Source organism: Miniopterus natalensis, chromosome 10, assembly GCF_054644295.1.
Source record: "Miniopterus natalensis isolate mMinNat1 chromosome 10, mMinNat1.hap1, whole genome shotgun sequence".
Taxonomy (NCBI): domain Eukaryota; kingdom Metazoa; phylum Chordata; class Mammalia; order Chiroptera; family Miniopteridae; genus Miniopterus; species Miniopterus natalensis.
In genome coordinates, this window is record NC_142090.1 from 68727647 (window position 1) to 68744541 (window position 16895).

The 16895-nt window shown below is 37.9% G+C and overlaps 1 protein-coding gene across 3 annotated transcripts in view; it reads right to left on the reverse strand.

Moving 5' to 3' along the window:
• Positions 1-2926: 2926 nt before the first annotated feature.
• The window catches only part of ANKMY2 (ankyrin repeat and MYND domain containing 2), a 30491-nt gene continuing 16522 nt past the window's right edge, over positions 2927-16895 (reverse strand). For 2 of the 3 annotated variants that reach the window (XM_016218859.2, XM_016218861.2), the window contains 6 exons: positions 16058-16218; positions 11724-11938; positions 10836-10971; positions 7258-7386; positions 5411-5540; positions 2927-4065 (listed from right to left, as the gene is read on the reverse strand). In XM_016218859.2, coding sequence (XP_016074345.2) covers positions 3881-4065; positions 5411-5540; positions 7258-7386; positions 10836-10971; positions 11724-11938; positions 16058-16218 — 956 coding nt within the window. In that variant the 3' untranslated portion in view covers positions 2927-3880. The remainder of the gene's footprint in view (positions 4066-5410; positions 5541-7257; positions 7387-10835; positions 10972-11723; positions 11939-16057; positions 16219-16895) is intronic. The other variant, XM_016218860.2, reaches the window with a different exon arrangement.

Genomic DNA, 16895 nt, shown 5'->3' on the forward strand with positions numbered 1-16895 from the left:
ACTGCACTCCTGAGAAACCCCAGGCCAGAACCACTCAGGTAAGCTGCTCCTGTATTTCTGGCGGCTGAAACTGAGATCATGCTTATTGATGCTGCATGCTGGTAAGTTTTGGGGGTAACTGGTTACACAGTAGTAAGCATGGTCACACAGATAAGCAGTACAGTAACCCAGCATAATCCATGGTGCTAGAAATATTTGTTGGAAGTAAGGATGGTGTTTGAAGTCTCTGGCAAGCTCTCAGAGTCACAGTCCAGGGGTCTTGAATAAGGCCACAGCAGCAGCAGCAGCAGCAGAGAACTGGTCACTTCAATTAGCGCTTGGCGTGCTACTGCATCCGTTCCAGAACCGAGCGCCTGGCCATCGAGCAGGTGACAGTTTGATCAAAGCTACTCGTGACCTGAGTATATCAGAGCCACCAAGCAAGTGTTGGCTGGGTACAGCTACAACCCATTTCAGGATGGAAATGTGTATTTAAATGGGACCAGGTTTAAGCTGGCCCAGGAGTTGCATAAGAAGTGTTAATTTTTAATTAGATTGTAAATACGTTTAGGATGGGATATTGTAATCTACAGGTTAACCACTGAAAGAGTAGTAAAAGAAGGTGTAGTCTGGTATTTTTAAGCCCACAGTCACCGGAAAGGATGAAAAATGTATTCCAATGACAAAAACATGGCTAGGATGTCTTACCTGTCTCCTTAGAGAACCAACGGAAATGTTTTGTTTGAATGAAAAGATCTGCTTTAAAATGCACTCAATACCAAACATTTTTGTTCAGTAATGAAGGGCTACTGAGTGTCTGAGATTTAAAAACAGAGAAAATATTATTTGGGGAGAATCTAAAAGTAGAGAAGACACGATCCTTACTTATGTAACCTAAAACTCTACCAAAACGGAAGACACAATTGAGAGGGTGCTTTTAATCTATTTGTTTTAAACAACAGAGGCCCACTTACACTGGCTTAAGTGAAAGCATTATTTATTTCAGGATCCACCAGATTTCATGCCTAGGAAACAAAAAAACAATATAAAGAACTTACAAGGGAATGGCTACAGGCAGGGGCTCTGGAATCAGAGACCCAGCTTAGCTCTTCCACTTATTAAGCATTAATTTCCTATATTTAAAATAATAATTGCAGTTATCTCATGGAGACTGAAGAATTAAATCAGATAATGTATGTAAAGTATTAGGTAGAGTGGCTTTGTCAAAGTAAATGCTTAATATATTTTAGCTAATAGTTATTCTTACCCCAAGAGCAGTTATGCCCCTTGGGGACTATGCCTGTTGTCATACACTGAATGTTTATGTCCCCCCAAAATTTTTATGTTTCAATCTAATCCACAATGAGAACGGTACTTGGAGATAAGGCCTTTGGGAAGTAACTGATCATGAGGGTGGAACCCTCATGAATGGGATTAGCGCCCTTATAAGAGATTAAAGAGCTAGCTTGCCCTGTTTCTGCCCTGTGAGGACACAGCAGGACGGCCCTCTGTAAACCAGGAGAGGGCACTCACCAAGAACTCCACAGAGCTGGCACCCAGATTTCTGACTTCGAGCCTCCACACTGTGAGAAAGCAGTTTGTTGTATAAGCCACCTTCACCTATAGTAATTTGTTATAGCAGCCTGAACTAATCTTGGACACCTGACCTATGTCAGGGTTTTTCAGAGACAGAATCAACCAGGGAGAAACTATGCTAGGGCTACCTTATGGGGGGGGGGGGGGGGGAATCTGTTTATCTACTGAAGTAATTATTAGAAGGAAGAGAAATTTGCCTTTTACTAAAATAAGATCTTACTTTTAATCTATGCAAATGATACTTTAATAGTATAAGATGTATTGGAATAATAAGACTATGCTAATCCTTTAGGTCCTATTTTTGAGAAAAGTTTCTTAATAGCATATTGAAAATAATTCAATGTGGTTAAAAATATACACTGGAATGACCACCTGTTTTGATGCTGTTATAATGGAAACTTCTATTTTGGGTTATTTATGACAAAGGAAGGAATTTTAACCAGAACTAACCTCATTTTCTCTTATACCCCATTTTCTGACCACCACTTCCCTGAAATAAATTCATGGAAAATTTTGATATTGACACAGTTTATATCTGAAGCTCTCCTTGTCCAATGTAAAAGTTCCTATTTATGTCAGTTACAGCTGTGTTAGTTCCCATTCATATCAACATTCATTTCAGTGAAGGGGAAATAACCTGTACATTGCCACATCTCTGGATTTTCCTGTTTCCTTCTGCTTTTTTAATAACTCTCCATGGTATCCAAAGACAAGAACTATGAATACAGAATGATGTCAACACAAATGCAAAGAAACAATTAAAAATCAGGGACCTAGGAAAAAACATTTGTGAGCCAGGGCAGCCTGGGAGGACTATTTTACTACTCCAGAAAAATCCCTGTGCAAATGAGGTACCTTGAAGGCTTGTCATGATTAACAAGTCCAGAAAAATCTGCCTGCTGCATTCCTAACCAGTTATCCGATTTACTCGCATGCAGTCTTCCTAAAGCAGCATGGTATAGGGTGCTCAGAAGATGTGTTTGGGTTGGGAGAAAAGTAATTTTCTCTCCTTTTAAGGAAAAAGAATCAGCAAGATAGAATAATTTGATCAGTGAAGTGAAGTGAGAATTCTAGTCATTTTGATTTGCAACTGTACATATTAAAACAATTACTGGCCCTGGCCAGGTAGCTCAGTTGGTTAGAGCGTCGTCCCAATATGCCAAGGTTGCAGGTTCCATCCCCAGTCAGAACACATATAAGAATCAACCAATGAGTGCAGAAATAAGAGGAACAACAAATTGATGTTTCTCTCTCTCAAAAATAAAAAAATTACTACTTTGTTCTGCAACATTTGCTAAGTTTTCTAATATTTGCCACTCCTGCAGCAATAAACTATGAAACAAGATGTGAATTGGTTATATTAATAAGCACAATTTATTTTACAATCAACACAAGAAATTATTTAACACAGTGCTATCTTCAGCCATCACACTCTAGCTCTGCTTAAATACTGCACACTCTAAAAACTGATGCCAGAACATTCTATAAACGACAGTTATAAACCAGTTTCTGGAAGGAAAGCCCACATGATAAGCTTTTCGGAAGATAAAAGCCAGCCTTTCAGGTGGAATATGGCTCGTGAATTAGTTTTACAATATTTGTGGAAACTATGTTTAGCCATAATTTTATCAAAAACGTCATGCTGAGATAACTCTGGCGATGCCTTAATTCCCTCTGGGGAACCTGGTATTTCTGAAGGTGCACATACTATATGTAGAGAATACATCCCTGCAGGAAGTACATACAGTTCAGGCTGCTCAAGGTAACTTCTATAGAAAACTATAATTAGCTGAACTAGGGCAGAGATGTTTAAACACACAGGCTTTCTTCATTTCCTTACATCCTAATATGTAGAACTCCACTATTGTAAATGCTATTTATATGCATTTTATCCACACATAAGTTATGATTTTTTTAACTTCCCATCTTTGTAGCTAACATTTTTCTTTCTTGAAAATCTCTCTCCTACACCTGTTCTACTTGACCCTTTGTCCCCTAGAGCCTCTATTTCTTCTTTAAGGGGATTTTTTCCCTTTTGAGAACAATTGCTGGAAAGCTGGCCTCAGAAAGGAAATAGAAATGTTTCTCCTGTATTTTGAAAAAAATTTTCCATAGGAATATCTGTCTAATTATAGAACAGAAATCAGTGGACATTAGGGCATGGTAGACACAGCTCTGTTGGCAAGCATCTATTCTAGGAAACCCTGCCACGGTGCCATGCGGGTGCCACAGGCAATGGGGACAGTCACGTGAGTTCTCCAGCCCCTGCAGGGTGAGGACCGTCCATGCTGGCGCGTGCTCCGGCTTACTCCTCAGCTGCCATTGGGCCCGCGGCAGCGCCCTGTGAGCATTCCAACCCCGCATCGCACGGAAGAGACGCCTTCTCCCCTTCCACAGGCTCTCTAGGGTCGCCATCCTCCTGGGAGCCTGCCGCGTCAGCCGCTGGCCGCTCTTCATCAACACCATTCAAATCGACATCGAGTTTGCCACCTGACACACACACACAAAGTCATTTTGTTTCGATTTCCAGGTATTATTTCATCATAACAGCCACATGAGGTAAATTATCTCTCTTGTTATTATTTTACAAATAGGGAAACTGAAGAGAGAGGGTTTAGGGTTTGCTAATTTGCTCAAAGTTTCACAGCTAGTAAAGCAACAAAACTGGCATTTGAATTCATCGAGGGACTCAGGCTCCAAAGCCAGGCCTTGAAATCAGAACTTGTGTGGGATCTGACAAAGTCTGCATTAGAATACAGCTTTGCCATAAATTAGCTTGATGTCTGTCTAGGGTTACTGTCTGTACAAAGTTGTTTCCTTACCTATCCTACATTTGTGGCAAATGCAGGTGCTTGTAACACTTAGAATAGTGTGTGGCCCTGGCTGATGTTTAGCAGCCAGGAGTTCCCACTCTGCTGACAATCCTGTTCTCTCATGTGACTTGTACAGAACATGACCAGCTGTTATTTGCTGCCCTCAACACACAGGATACAGGTTTCGTCCAGAAAACAGGCAAAAGCATGGCCATCAGAAATCCTGACTATTCTCTTACAGTTTATTTATACAAATTAGACTTAATTTTTTACAGAATATCCAATCCCACTAATAGTGTTTCTCAACCAAGTGGTAAAGGGGACATGCTTAGTATCAAAGTCACCTAGGAAACCTTTTCAAACTATAAGGATTCTGCAGAATGCTTGGTATATACTCTGGGGTGCAGTGTAGGAGTGGGTGTGCACCCCCCAGGAAGAGCTGAAGCAACTCACTGTTTCCAACCAAAATAAGTCACATACTTCCTGAGGGAGGGAGAGGAAAAATACTGTGGAACTCACTGCTCTGACACTTGTAGAAATATATTAGATCTGCAATTCAATTGGAATTCATAAATCCGCTCTAATTTCACTTACAGTTTTTACATTAAGAAATTTAACAGCTTCCAACCTTGAAATCTTTGGGTAGCCATTAGGGGAAATTTAATTATTCCCTTATTCGAAGAACTTAAAATCCTCTGTGAGAAGAATATAAGTAAATACTCATTAAGAGTCCCACAGTTCCAGAGCAGTCAGATAGTAATGTGGAACAAAATCAGAATTTGGAACAAAATCAGAATTTTATGTCTTTTGTTTTCCAGTGACACCTAGGCTGACATTATCCCCACCAAAACAGGGACTCAAAATAGGGACCATTCGAGACCACACATAAGTGTGATCATTATGCTGGTTACCCCAAGCTTCGCTGGTCCCCAGGGAAGACTCAGTTCCTGGGGACCCTGTGTTAATATCTATCATTCCCTTCCCACTAAGCAGCAGTATAAGCTCTATTTTTATATACGTACTGTTCTCCTCTTCACTCTTTTCTTTGGCAGCCTCCAGTTGTTGTTTCTCATAAATGTCCTTGAGATTCTTACAGATTTTCTTATGTGCAAACCAATGTGTTTTCTGGCAGGTTTGATCACAGTATATTACCTGAAAGCAGTTGTAGGTTTATTTGCATTTCAAGTGCTGTGATTGCAGGATTTTTCAATTATGACATTAAACCAAGAACTATGCTATAAAAATGATAAGTTTCCTATATTTTATTTTGAAACCACGATGTGTGTGTATATTGATTTGTATTAGTAATTTTTAGCTTATCCTTTATAATAATAATGGATATATAATAAATGGTCTATGAAAGACAACAAATGATTTATCTGAGAACCTACTACATGCCCTAATTGGTACAGTGCAATTGCCCCAGAGGAAGCTATGGTCAGAAAAGAGCAGGATGGGCATCATGGAGGGAGTTAGACACATAGCCCAGTATAGGATGTAATAGCAATGGGAGCACAGAGAAAGCAATGACTCTCTCTACTGAAGGAGTCAGTAGACAAAGAAACGGGAAAAGCATTCCAAGTGCAGGGACTGTCTTGTTCAAAAATGCAGGAAAGGGGAAGTGAGTGACATGTTCAAAGACAGCAAGAAATTTGTGTGAATGAAACTTAGACCTTTGCAAGATTATATGCCAAGCACTATGGTAGCCCCTTACACATGAAAGGTGGTGTAGGTTATATTATTGGCCCCAATTCTTCATTCTTCCCTGCATCCATGCACTTTCCCATGTGATGGCAAAGTTCTTTACACTGGAGGGGAGGAAAACTGACTTTAAATTTGGTTATGTGACTTGTTTAGGCCCAAGGAATGAGACAGCATGGCAGTTTCAAGGCTGGACCTCAAGAGGCCTCATCTGTGTTTCTACTTGCTGACTTACACTTCTGTCATCACCATGAGGACGTGCTCAGCCAGGCTGCTGGTCCACAGAGGGTGAGAGAGACATGGAACAGAAGTGCCCTGACTGAGCCCAGTCACCCACAAACATGGGAGAAATAACGACTGTTGTTTTAAATACTGAATTTTGGAGTGTTTTTGTATGTAGCAATAATTAACCTATACAGACAGTCTCATTTAATTCTCACGACTCTAGTCCCATTTCACACATAAGGAAACTGAGACTCAGAAGTAAGTGATTAAAGGAGATAAAGCTGGAGAAATAGGTTACAGTGGAATGTAATGGGTTACAGAAGAATGTTAACCTTAAAAACAACAGAAAATTAACCTTATCTAGAGGGTAAAGCGAATGCATGTGTGTAATATCTGAATGTGAGAAAAACACAACAAGCAAATATTATTATAAAGAATTATCTTTACAAAGATAATTCTGGCAGAAGTAGGTAGTATAGTCCAGAGAAATTAAAGATTGGGGACAGTCCAAAGGGCGTTATAGTTTTACAAGGAAAAGGTGATGAAGAGATTATAGTTCAAGTCAATATCAGAATCTTAAGATCATAAACTTATGAGTTATCCTATTCTAGGTTCTCACCCTGCACCAGCCTTGGTTCCCTATGTATGATCTTTGTCTCATTTTCTCATATTTATTCATTTATTTATAGCTTTCCTTTCTTTGGGGTGGTCAGCACATAGTTGGGGCAGCCTGGACATTTGGCAGAAGATAGGACACAGAACTACACTTATCCTTAGCTCTCTTCCAAATTACTTTTCAGTTTTAGATGCAATACTTTATACCTAGTGTATTAAAATTTATTAGAAAATTAATGTCAACATTTACAGAATATTCAAACTCAATTATCAACTTGGACGAAATCTAACCCAGATGTCAATAAACTTCAAAGAACTTCATTCTTACCATTTTGCAGACTGAGCATCTTTTACTCGCTCCCTTTTCTCCACAGGTAGTGCAAAATTCAACATCCACAAAACCCACCTGACCAGTGATGGCCTGAGTAAGTACAGAGAAGGCAGTGGGATCGGAACCCTGGAATGGGTATAAAGAGGAGGAAAAACACTCTGAAACCACCATGGAAAGACTACTAAGATGACACTCCCTGAACAATGTTGTCTAGAAGCAGACACGCAAGAGATAAAATCATTAGGTCTACAGATTACACCGACTTTATCATGACAAAATGACAAGTACCCTTTGAGTACACCTTTTCTACACAAAGTATAAGGGAGGTAAGTCATGGCTCCAAACAGTCAAAGAGGAGAAGTTGGCCCTCTTCCAGAATAAAAGTATTTTTCAATTAGGATTATCCAATAAGCCCACAAAGATTTCTGATACAGGACAATGAACTCAGAGTGGGATTTTCTTAGAACATTGTTTTACACTGTTCTGCATACTTAATAGTCAAACGAAATATTCAAAAGAATTAAAAGTAGCACTCATTTCGAAACTGTTATGCTCCTCCTGAAAACAATAATGACTGGGTTTCCTTTGCTATTAAAGTGCTAAGAATTCTCTTTTGGAATGAAGATAGTACTATGGTGAGAAAATATAGGTGAAATGAAACCTCAGATACTAGATATTTAGGTTAATATATTTTACCAGGAATGAAGGTCTATGGAAGTTGTGCTCAAATGATAGTGTGCATCAAAGAACTTGCTTAAAATTCAGATCAATCTGCCATCCTCTACCTTCTAAATTAGAATCTAAGGATGTGGTGGTCCATGTAACCTGCTTTATTACAGATAATTCTGAAACATACTAAAAATTTGAGAATTATTGGCACTTAATGTTACACTAAATACTTATTAATCTATGTAATTTTTTTGCCTTGAAAGTAGAGTACTGGATTAGACAATAATCTGGTCCACAAATTAACAGAATATGATATATTCAATAGATTTATAACAATTATATTTTAACGTTCCAATATTTTTTCACAGAAGTGTCTGAGACATGTTCAAAATCTCCCCCCAAATTGGACTTTTCTGGGAGTCAGAACACAATAACATTCTCACAGTTACCAAAGATAAAACTAAACAAGCATATTTTGCTAGAAGCATGACTGGTAATGTGAACTTAATGCTTCAGAAAAAAACTGACACAGCTGAGTAACCACATGGAATCTTTCTTGTCACTATTGGATAACAAGAACTCTTTCTTGCTATATATAAAATCTTGTCATCTACCTTTCAAATAATCTGTTTAGGTACCAAAGCTCTGCCCATGGAAGACAGTCTAAAAATTAACAGAATACTGTAATTCATTGTATCCTATAAAACAGGAAGTTAAGGTATATGCTATGAATTGATAAAGAAAATTCGTTTTAACAGTATAATCTGTTACAAGGCTGGAGCAACATTTCTTAAGGGTATCCATGCCTCACACTTCCTGCTGAACTTTGTGATAGACAGAAGCCAGAACTCCACACTAGGCAGAGGAGTGACCCTCGTGGGAGTCAGCCGGAGAAGCACCATGTTATGGGAAAGGTTAGCATTGTTTCAAGGCTTATGAACTTGCAGTATCACAAAACCCATCAGGAAGTAAACAGTGGCTATCTGGGACACTCATAACCACAGGCATTCCAGATAAATAGTTTTGTAGAGAGCAGAATATATAACTCTTAAGAGATCAAACATTTTTAGACATTTTTCTAAAATGCACCAACTCCTACTTTATTAATAAACCTTTTCTCAATGACTCAGATCACTAGGATAAACAATCATAGTACTCCACAAACTCTAACTACATTCTCTGTGATACAGGGCTACGATGATGAATTGTTGACCCCTACACTGACCTGCTTTGACGTTTTTAAGTACTCTGGGCTGCTATTTTTAGTTCTCCTGCTTTCCTCCTTGAAGGCAGAATGTCAGCTACCATTTGTTAGTGCTAGAAATACCCCAAAGCAGCCATTGCTGGTTGTTTCTCTGACAGCCATTTCCCCAACTTCCTCACTAATAGAATCATAATTTTGTTCAGAGCTGCAGTGTTTAGACCAGCCAAAAATACTCATTTTCCCAGATGCCTGTGCAGCTCAGAGTGGCCATGCAGCATAGGCAGTGGGGTTCTGGGACTGCTTGCTTCCCAGCTACAGACCCCTTTCCCTTTTTTGCCTGACTGGGATAGGAATGAGAGCTTGGGGAAAGAGCACCGTATGCTTGCAACCATGAGGTGATAAGCATGAGTATAAATCTATACAGTTAAAGAATGTTGAGTGGGAAAATGTTTGGGTCCCCAATCTACTTATTTTTGAGCCACTGTGCCATATCTGGTCGGCCTACTTTGGGGCTTCTAAATAAATAAATCCTTATTTATTTCATGGTTGGATGGAGTTTGATATTATAGCCAAAATATATTCCTAATTAACAAACATCCTCATAATTTGCTAACTTTAATCTTCCAAAAGCTTAAACCCTAAATAGCCAAATATGTTAAACAGGGTAAAGCATCTCTATGGGAAACAATGGAGAGTCCTCATGCATAAATCAACGCATAAATCAATCTTCGTGAGGTCATCTTGTCTGTTCATGTCTTTCTTATTATAATCGTGGTTCTGAAAAGGTGAAGTCCTAATGTATAAGGGAGCACTTGGAATGCATTTCTAGTCCTGATTTTTCACAGAGAATGATGTAACACCCTAGGGATGGCAGAGAAGAACCGACACTGCCAGAGGAAGGGAGGAGGCCATGGATGAGACTAGTGTCCGGATCAACTTCTTGCCTAATAGACAAAGGCTGATAAGGATTTGATTGAAACTTATTAAAGCTTGACTTGTGTGGAAAATGTGAACAGAAACTTATTCAAAATAGTGAAGGCAGGGAGTGTCTTATGAAATACTGTTTTAAGTAAATATAGGACAAAGGGCAATAGGTAACTTAAAGAACAGATAATTAAAAAGTTAAAATTTACTTCCCATAGCTGCAAAGTAGTTTTGTTTTTTTTTAAGAATGGAAAATTTATAAAGTCAGTAGGTTCCACAAGAAGCTGGAACATACTGTGAGACTGTTTATAAGGGCATACAATGAGCCAGGCCTCATGCCTTCACCTCTCCACTGACCAACACCATCAACCTGCACGACCAACTCCTACTTTCCTCTAGTGCAGGACCTTGGCCTGGTTTTTCACAAACTACAGTGAACATGTGTATCTGCATCATATAGCGGATGTGCACCCACCTTTACAGGTTCATGGAGGTATTTTAAAATGCAAGTCTGCTCTGTAACCATCTACATTCCAACACAGGGAGATAGGGCTTTTAAACCACAGGCTATATAAATGGGAGAAAATGATCAGAGGAGGGAAGTGGGTAAACAGGAATAGGGCTGACAGGCCTAGCTCCACACTTGTTCCTGAAAACTTTCTCAAATAGTAACTGTTCCCTTTATTAAATAATTAATGCTAAAGAGAACTTGCCTCTAATTGTACCAGATATGCTATTAGGTCTTCCAGATAGAGTTAAAGGTTATTAAGAGCCTTACAATTTCAACGGGAGCAATGCTTCGCACCAGTTGCTGGAGGAGGGTTGCTTCACAGTAAGGAAATTTTCTGATACTTTCTCTAATGATCTTTTCTTGATATATCGGAAAGCCATCAGAAGGTCGGCCTTTTAACAAGCTGAAAGATATTGTTTAAACAGTGATTGGAGTTGGATCACTAAGCATTTCCTCCCAGCCAAACCCATGAACTTTTAGTAGTTTCTCCTTGGCTATTTAAGGTTTTCATTGCCTCTTCAAATCATGATGATTAGACTCAAACCTGCCTCCAGGTTGGTCTGGGCCGAGTCAGGTTTAGGGGCCTGGAGAGGCATTTATAAAAGTGACCCCTGCCATAAAGCACACAGAACACTATCAGATTAGCTAGTTACTTATTACCAGGTCAGTTATTTGTACAAAGAATGAAAACTCAGCAAGTCACACCCTTCTGACTTAGTTCACTTTTCTCAGGAAAACTAGGAGAATTTGATCCCTGGTGGTGAGAGAACAAATGTAACACACAGCTGTCCCAGGTACAGTAACAGAGACACACTGAGTGCCACTATGCGTCCAGAGCACCACCTAGGGCACAGCACACCTGTCCTCACACTTGGACTTGGACTACCTTCCAGCTGCATGATCTTCTGCATGCTATTTAACCTCTCCAAACCTCAGATTCCTCACCTGTAATAGAGGATAACAAAAACACTGTAGAGAGCACAGAACGATCAGTCTACAGTCTAAGCATAAAATTGTCCCTGTTTCTTGCAGACTAAATGTGAAACCAGCAATAACTACTACTAAAATGCTTGTGTTTTAAATCTATAAGGAGGCTTCATGGAATAAAACATTTCATTTCAGTGTATTTTATGCACGACATGGTAAAAACAGTACCTTTTAATCAGAGTGTCCAGTTTATTCTCTCCGTCTTTTAAGAAGGTAACGCATTTCTGAAAGATACAGCTGATGTAATGCATTTTCATAGCCAACACTTCATTCATGTCACTTTGCTTCATGCATTTCTCACAAATCAAATCCATCACCTTATAACATTTATTCAGAGCTGCTTCTTCTGCCAGCAGAGGATTCTCATTTATAAGCATCACGATCTAGAAAAAATTCTAGTGAGCTTAGAAATTCCACGAGAGACTTTTCTGTATAAACATTAGGTAGTCAATTTTAGTTGATTTCCAAAGATTACCAATAAAGTCTTTCTTACAGCCACATATTTACTATGTTAATTCAAATTAGAATGCAAATGGCCTCAATCAAAGTTATAAAACTAATATAGAAGGACCCCGATATTGTAGAATATCTTGAACTCTGGATGTCCAAGTTATCATATGAGCTGCCATCTAGGTGTTAGCTGGCTACTCAGTCATGGTTTTAGTGTCTGTTAAAAGTACTTTTGCTAAAGATATAAATGGCTTATTTGCACACCCTTTATATATACAATCAAATCAACAAGTGATCACTACTTTTAGTTAACATCACTGAGCTTTAAAATTTCATGGATAAAAGAACTACGACTCTCATTAATTCTTATTAATTATAAGGAAATGAAATTTTTATAGAAATAAGTCTTAAAAATAAAAGGTGTATTCTTTCTGATTAACTACATATTCTCTGTGGAGATTTTCCCTATATATTCTAATCATCCATAGTAATGAAAACAGATCAAAGAGGAAAGCAAAAGTAGCTTTAAAAAGAGGAATATTAGAGTTATTAAGTCTGATGCACTGTGAGTCCCGAACTTCCTATGTATGCTCAAATTTAGTGTGGTGAGAAGTATTTCTTTTTACTGGCTTTGTTATAAGGTAGATTACATGCAGTAGGTCTACAGAGGACAGCTATAAAAATCCACAGTGATGTAACAGTAATGTAAGCATGTGTGTAACATGGGCATGATTGTATGAACAGAGCAGAAAGTCTCTATTTTTAACCTGTGTGTTACAGCTGAATACCTATTCCAGGTAATATAAATGTTAGGGAAGAACAGGTAGCAGATTTCAAGAATTAGTTCCTTTTCTTCAGACACAAAAAAAGATAATTTGTTAAGTAAAACACAGGCCTAGCCTCCCACTTGGAATTTTTATATAGATTAAGTGTTCTTGTGAATTTAACATGACTTTTACTTATTTTTGATACTACTAGATTGATATATAATATCGCACTCAATAATAAATTATTAGAATTCATGAAATAAGTATAATCAGAATCCTCGTTTGTAAATTTGCTGACAACTTTTCCTACCATACATATATCAAAAATTAACTATGGTAGACTCATGAATTAGCCATTTATATTTCTGCAGTCAACTATAATCATTTAAAGGTGTTTATTCACTATTTTTGTATATAGCATTTCTAATTAAAACATAGGATCTTAAACTAAGATCTTCAAAAAAATCTCAAACAGAATCCAGATTAATGATTTTTTGTTTGTTAAGACATTAGGCTTTATTTATTTTATAATATACAGCAATATATACAAAAAATGTTACATCACCACAGCTCTACCATGAGCTTCCGGAAACATTTACATAGCTGCACACAAAATGATAATACTTGACCTAGTTTCCTCTTTTTAATCTCTGTGACATTATAAAGTAATACATAATGAAAATCATTATTATTCATTAGTGAAGAGGAATAAATATATTCTGTAGGTATAAAAGCCCAGATATATCTCATCTCCCAGAGAACAGCAACCTTAGAGTATGTTTATACAGTGGCATTTTGAATTCTTTTTTTTGTAAATTCCATTTTTAAAAAATTACTAAATCAACAATTCTGGGCTTAAAAGTCATGTTAACAATAAAAAATGAGCTCATTTGCACACATCTGCTGCCGTGCTCAACTCTGTTGTCATTTTTCCTGTGAACCTTATTTTCTCCTTTCTAACCTCTGTATTCTGGGCAGTAGCACAATTCCCCAAGTCCCTGTTGAAAACAAACACCCTTATTGCTGTAGCAGCCACTTAACTTCGATGCAAATGAAGCGGTGTCGGGTGCACTGTAGCAAGAAATGAATTTTGTGATGATTTCTGTGCAGATTTTTAAGTCTTTAGCTTTATAGAGTGGCTATTAATTACATTTTTATCATGCTGCCTATGGAAACCAATGCCAGTTTGAAAAGGGGTAAGGCAATGAAAATGGGCCATCACAGAAGCAACTGGGCAGCTATTATCTGAAGTGTGGATAAAAGAAAGGTTTTCAAGTGAATACAGCATTTATCCCTACAAAAAGCAAGGTCTGGTCTGAAGGGAAGTACTGTAATCATAGAGTCGTAGCTCTTACAAGACCAAATGCTCTAAAAAATATAATGTAGGCTATTTCAGCTTATATACTTTTATAACTTATTGCCTGTATAGATATACCCTTAATCTGATTTACTCAAAATAATTGGAGGTACCATAATTCTTAGGACATTTAACCCTGAGAGACTAGGTTCCCTGTAAACATCAAAAATTACTCCACAGACTCAATTACTGCAATAATTGAGATTATTGTCATCTTAAGAGGATGGAAAAAAGAGATAAATGACACTGAATCAGTCTACACCAGAATATCTAGTAATGTTCAGGCTAGAGGCGGAACAAGGGCTTTGTAAAAACACACATTCTCTACATTGAGAAATATTATATCCCTAGGAAAAATCCTGACTTCTAACCCCAGCCTGCCCCTCCTAAGAGAAAGAGTGCCATGGAGATGCAGTTGCTGCTATTCACAGGAGATCTCGATGTCCCCTGTGTGCTGGGTGGACAAGAAGCGCTGATGTAGAAGAGGCTAAATATTTTTTAAAGGTTAAATTATAAGACCTTTGTAATCTCCAGTAGAAATACAAACATGTGATTCACAGCTGAATTTCTTCTTTGCCCACTTAGGATCACAAGTTTGCCTCTAGTGGTTTTTTCAGAATGTTAAGTAAAACATTTGAATTTTGAAAAATAAAATCAAGATAGACTCTACTTGTCTGTCTTATGGTAAAAATCTGCTAGTTCATCATCTTTCTTGATGGCCCAGAAAATTAATTTGGGTGAAGGGTCACATGACAGGTATATTTTGTTCGTTTGTTTCTTGAGCTTCAAAGTCTACATTGCAAAGGAATGAATCAATAAATAAGGTTCTATACAATTTTGAACTTATATCTTCAAATTAGCGTGTACCATCAAAAGAGTTTGTGAGAATTGTCTACTTATTTTAATGGTGTTGAGTTTACTATAGAGATTCTTCTTTTGTAATAGACTTCTAAGGAAATCTATTTCACTACATTGTAACACCACCATGTATTAAGGGAAAAACCTCAGTTTTTGACCCAGTGTACTGTCCTGTTCACCAAACAGCTCTGAATTACTATAAATCTATATATTATGAATGAAGACTACAAGAGACATTGAAATCTGATCAAGAACAGCATTATTGTAGCACATGTGGAATTTTCTGTAGTGAATCATTAAAGAAATTATACTCATTTGGTTGATTAAAATTTACTTTATAAACAAACAAAAGAGTTGTATATAAAATATGAAAATAGCAGTGAAAATAGTTCAGAACAGCTCTTGAAGTCTCCCAGTTAAGCCATTTGAACTTCTGGGTTAGTTGTCAAAGTTTGAAAATCTGTGTGATATGAATAAGTACTGGAAGAACTGTATTACTTAAAGTCATCAAATAGCTACTTGCCTTAAAAAAATGTGTTCATGATTGCATTTCAGAACATTTCGTAGGACAGCTATCAGAGTAGACGCTGTTGGTGCCCCGCCCAGATCCTCTTTATAGGCCTGTGTACCAGGTCCCTGCTGCTGGGAATATTGGCTGCTATGCGCTCAGAGCTGCCTCCTTCCCCAGGGAGCCACCAGACTTGGCACTATCTGGAAGGCTGTCCTTTTCCTCTGGGGACAGGCCTCAGCCAATGACTGATGTGAGAGCCTGCCCTCCTTGCCTCTCCAGAGTCATTAACAGTCCAGAGTTCCCTGTGAGACGAAGTGGAAGCTAGGCTTCAGCTGCATCCACCCCTTTACCTAAGTTGTCTTCCTCTCTCCTGTCCTCACTATGTTCCAGGTTTCAAATGAGAGCACTCCTTCACTCTGTCAACTGAGTAAGAGAGCCCATTGCAAGCTCTGCATCTACAAGACCCAACCCAGTACAATTATGATCCTATATAAGAAGAGCAGTTTAGAGTCTGAAGCAATTTTTAAATAAAAAGCAAATATAACAGACACTACACTACCTTGACAGGATGAAGATTTGTTGTGGTGATAACTTTGTGCAGTGGGCCTGCCAACTTTGGGGGCAGTTTCGGCTCTTTATCCAGTCCCTGGGGTTTAGTGTAATAATCCAATCTCTCTCGAGGAAAGAAATTGTTGATTACAGTTACACAATCATGTTGACCTTTTAACAGAAAAACAGGAAATTTGGTATTTTATTACAGTAAGGCATTTTCCAAATTTTTTTTATGTTGCTCTGTTTTCTTGTGCGATAAACATGCATTAACATCTTTAATTTTCAGGAAAGGAGAGTAGAGGTGGAGAAGTAAAAGGTTATAAGCATGCTTTGTAAAGTCGAGGGAAAAAATCTTCTAAAGACACAGAATCCCTAATATGTATAAAGATTATGTGGATTACAAAAAAAGCAGTGTTCAACTTACAATTTTTTACCCTAAATATTTTACAAAGGTTGCATGTAACTTAAATGTCTCTTCTTCCACCCTACACAAGTAATGGTCATTATTCCCTAGTCACATCTCGCTTTTGTTATATAGAAACTTAAATATATTCTATAGAACTTTTGTCATAATTACTATTCATATTAGTAACCTAATCTCCCCTCCCCTGGAATTTGAGAAAAGCTGGGCTCTGTGAAATGCATTAGAGAAAAAGCTTTTGCTCTCATAAGCCTGTAATCCACATTATGGCTTCTGATACATCCCCATGCTACTTCGCTAAACTGTGTCTAGTGATACATATGGTTCTAAAAGAAAAGTTGTAAAACAGCTCCTAAAAAGTATTAAAATAGACGTAAGATTTAAAGATAAAGGGGTGAGAGGAAAACGAGGAATTAGCATTTAA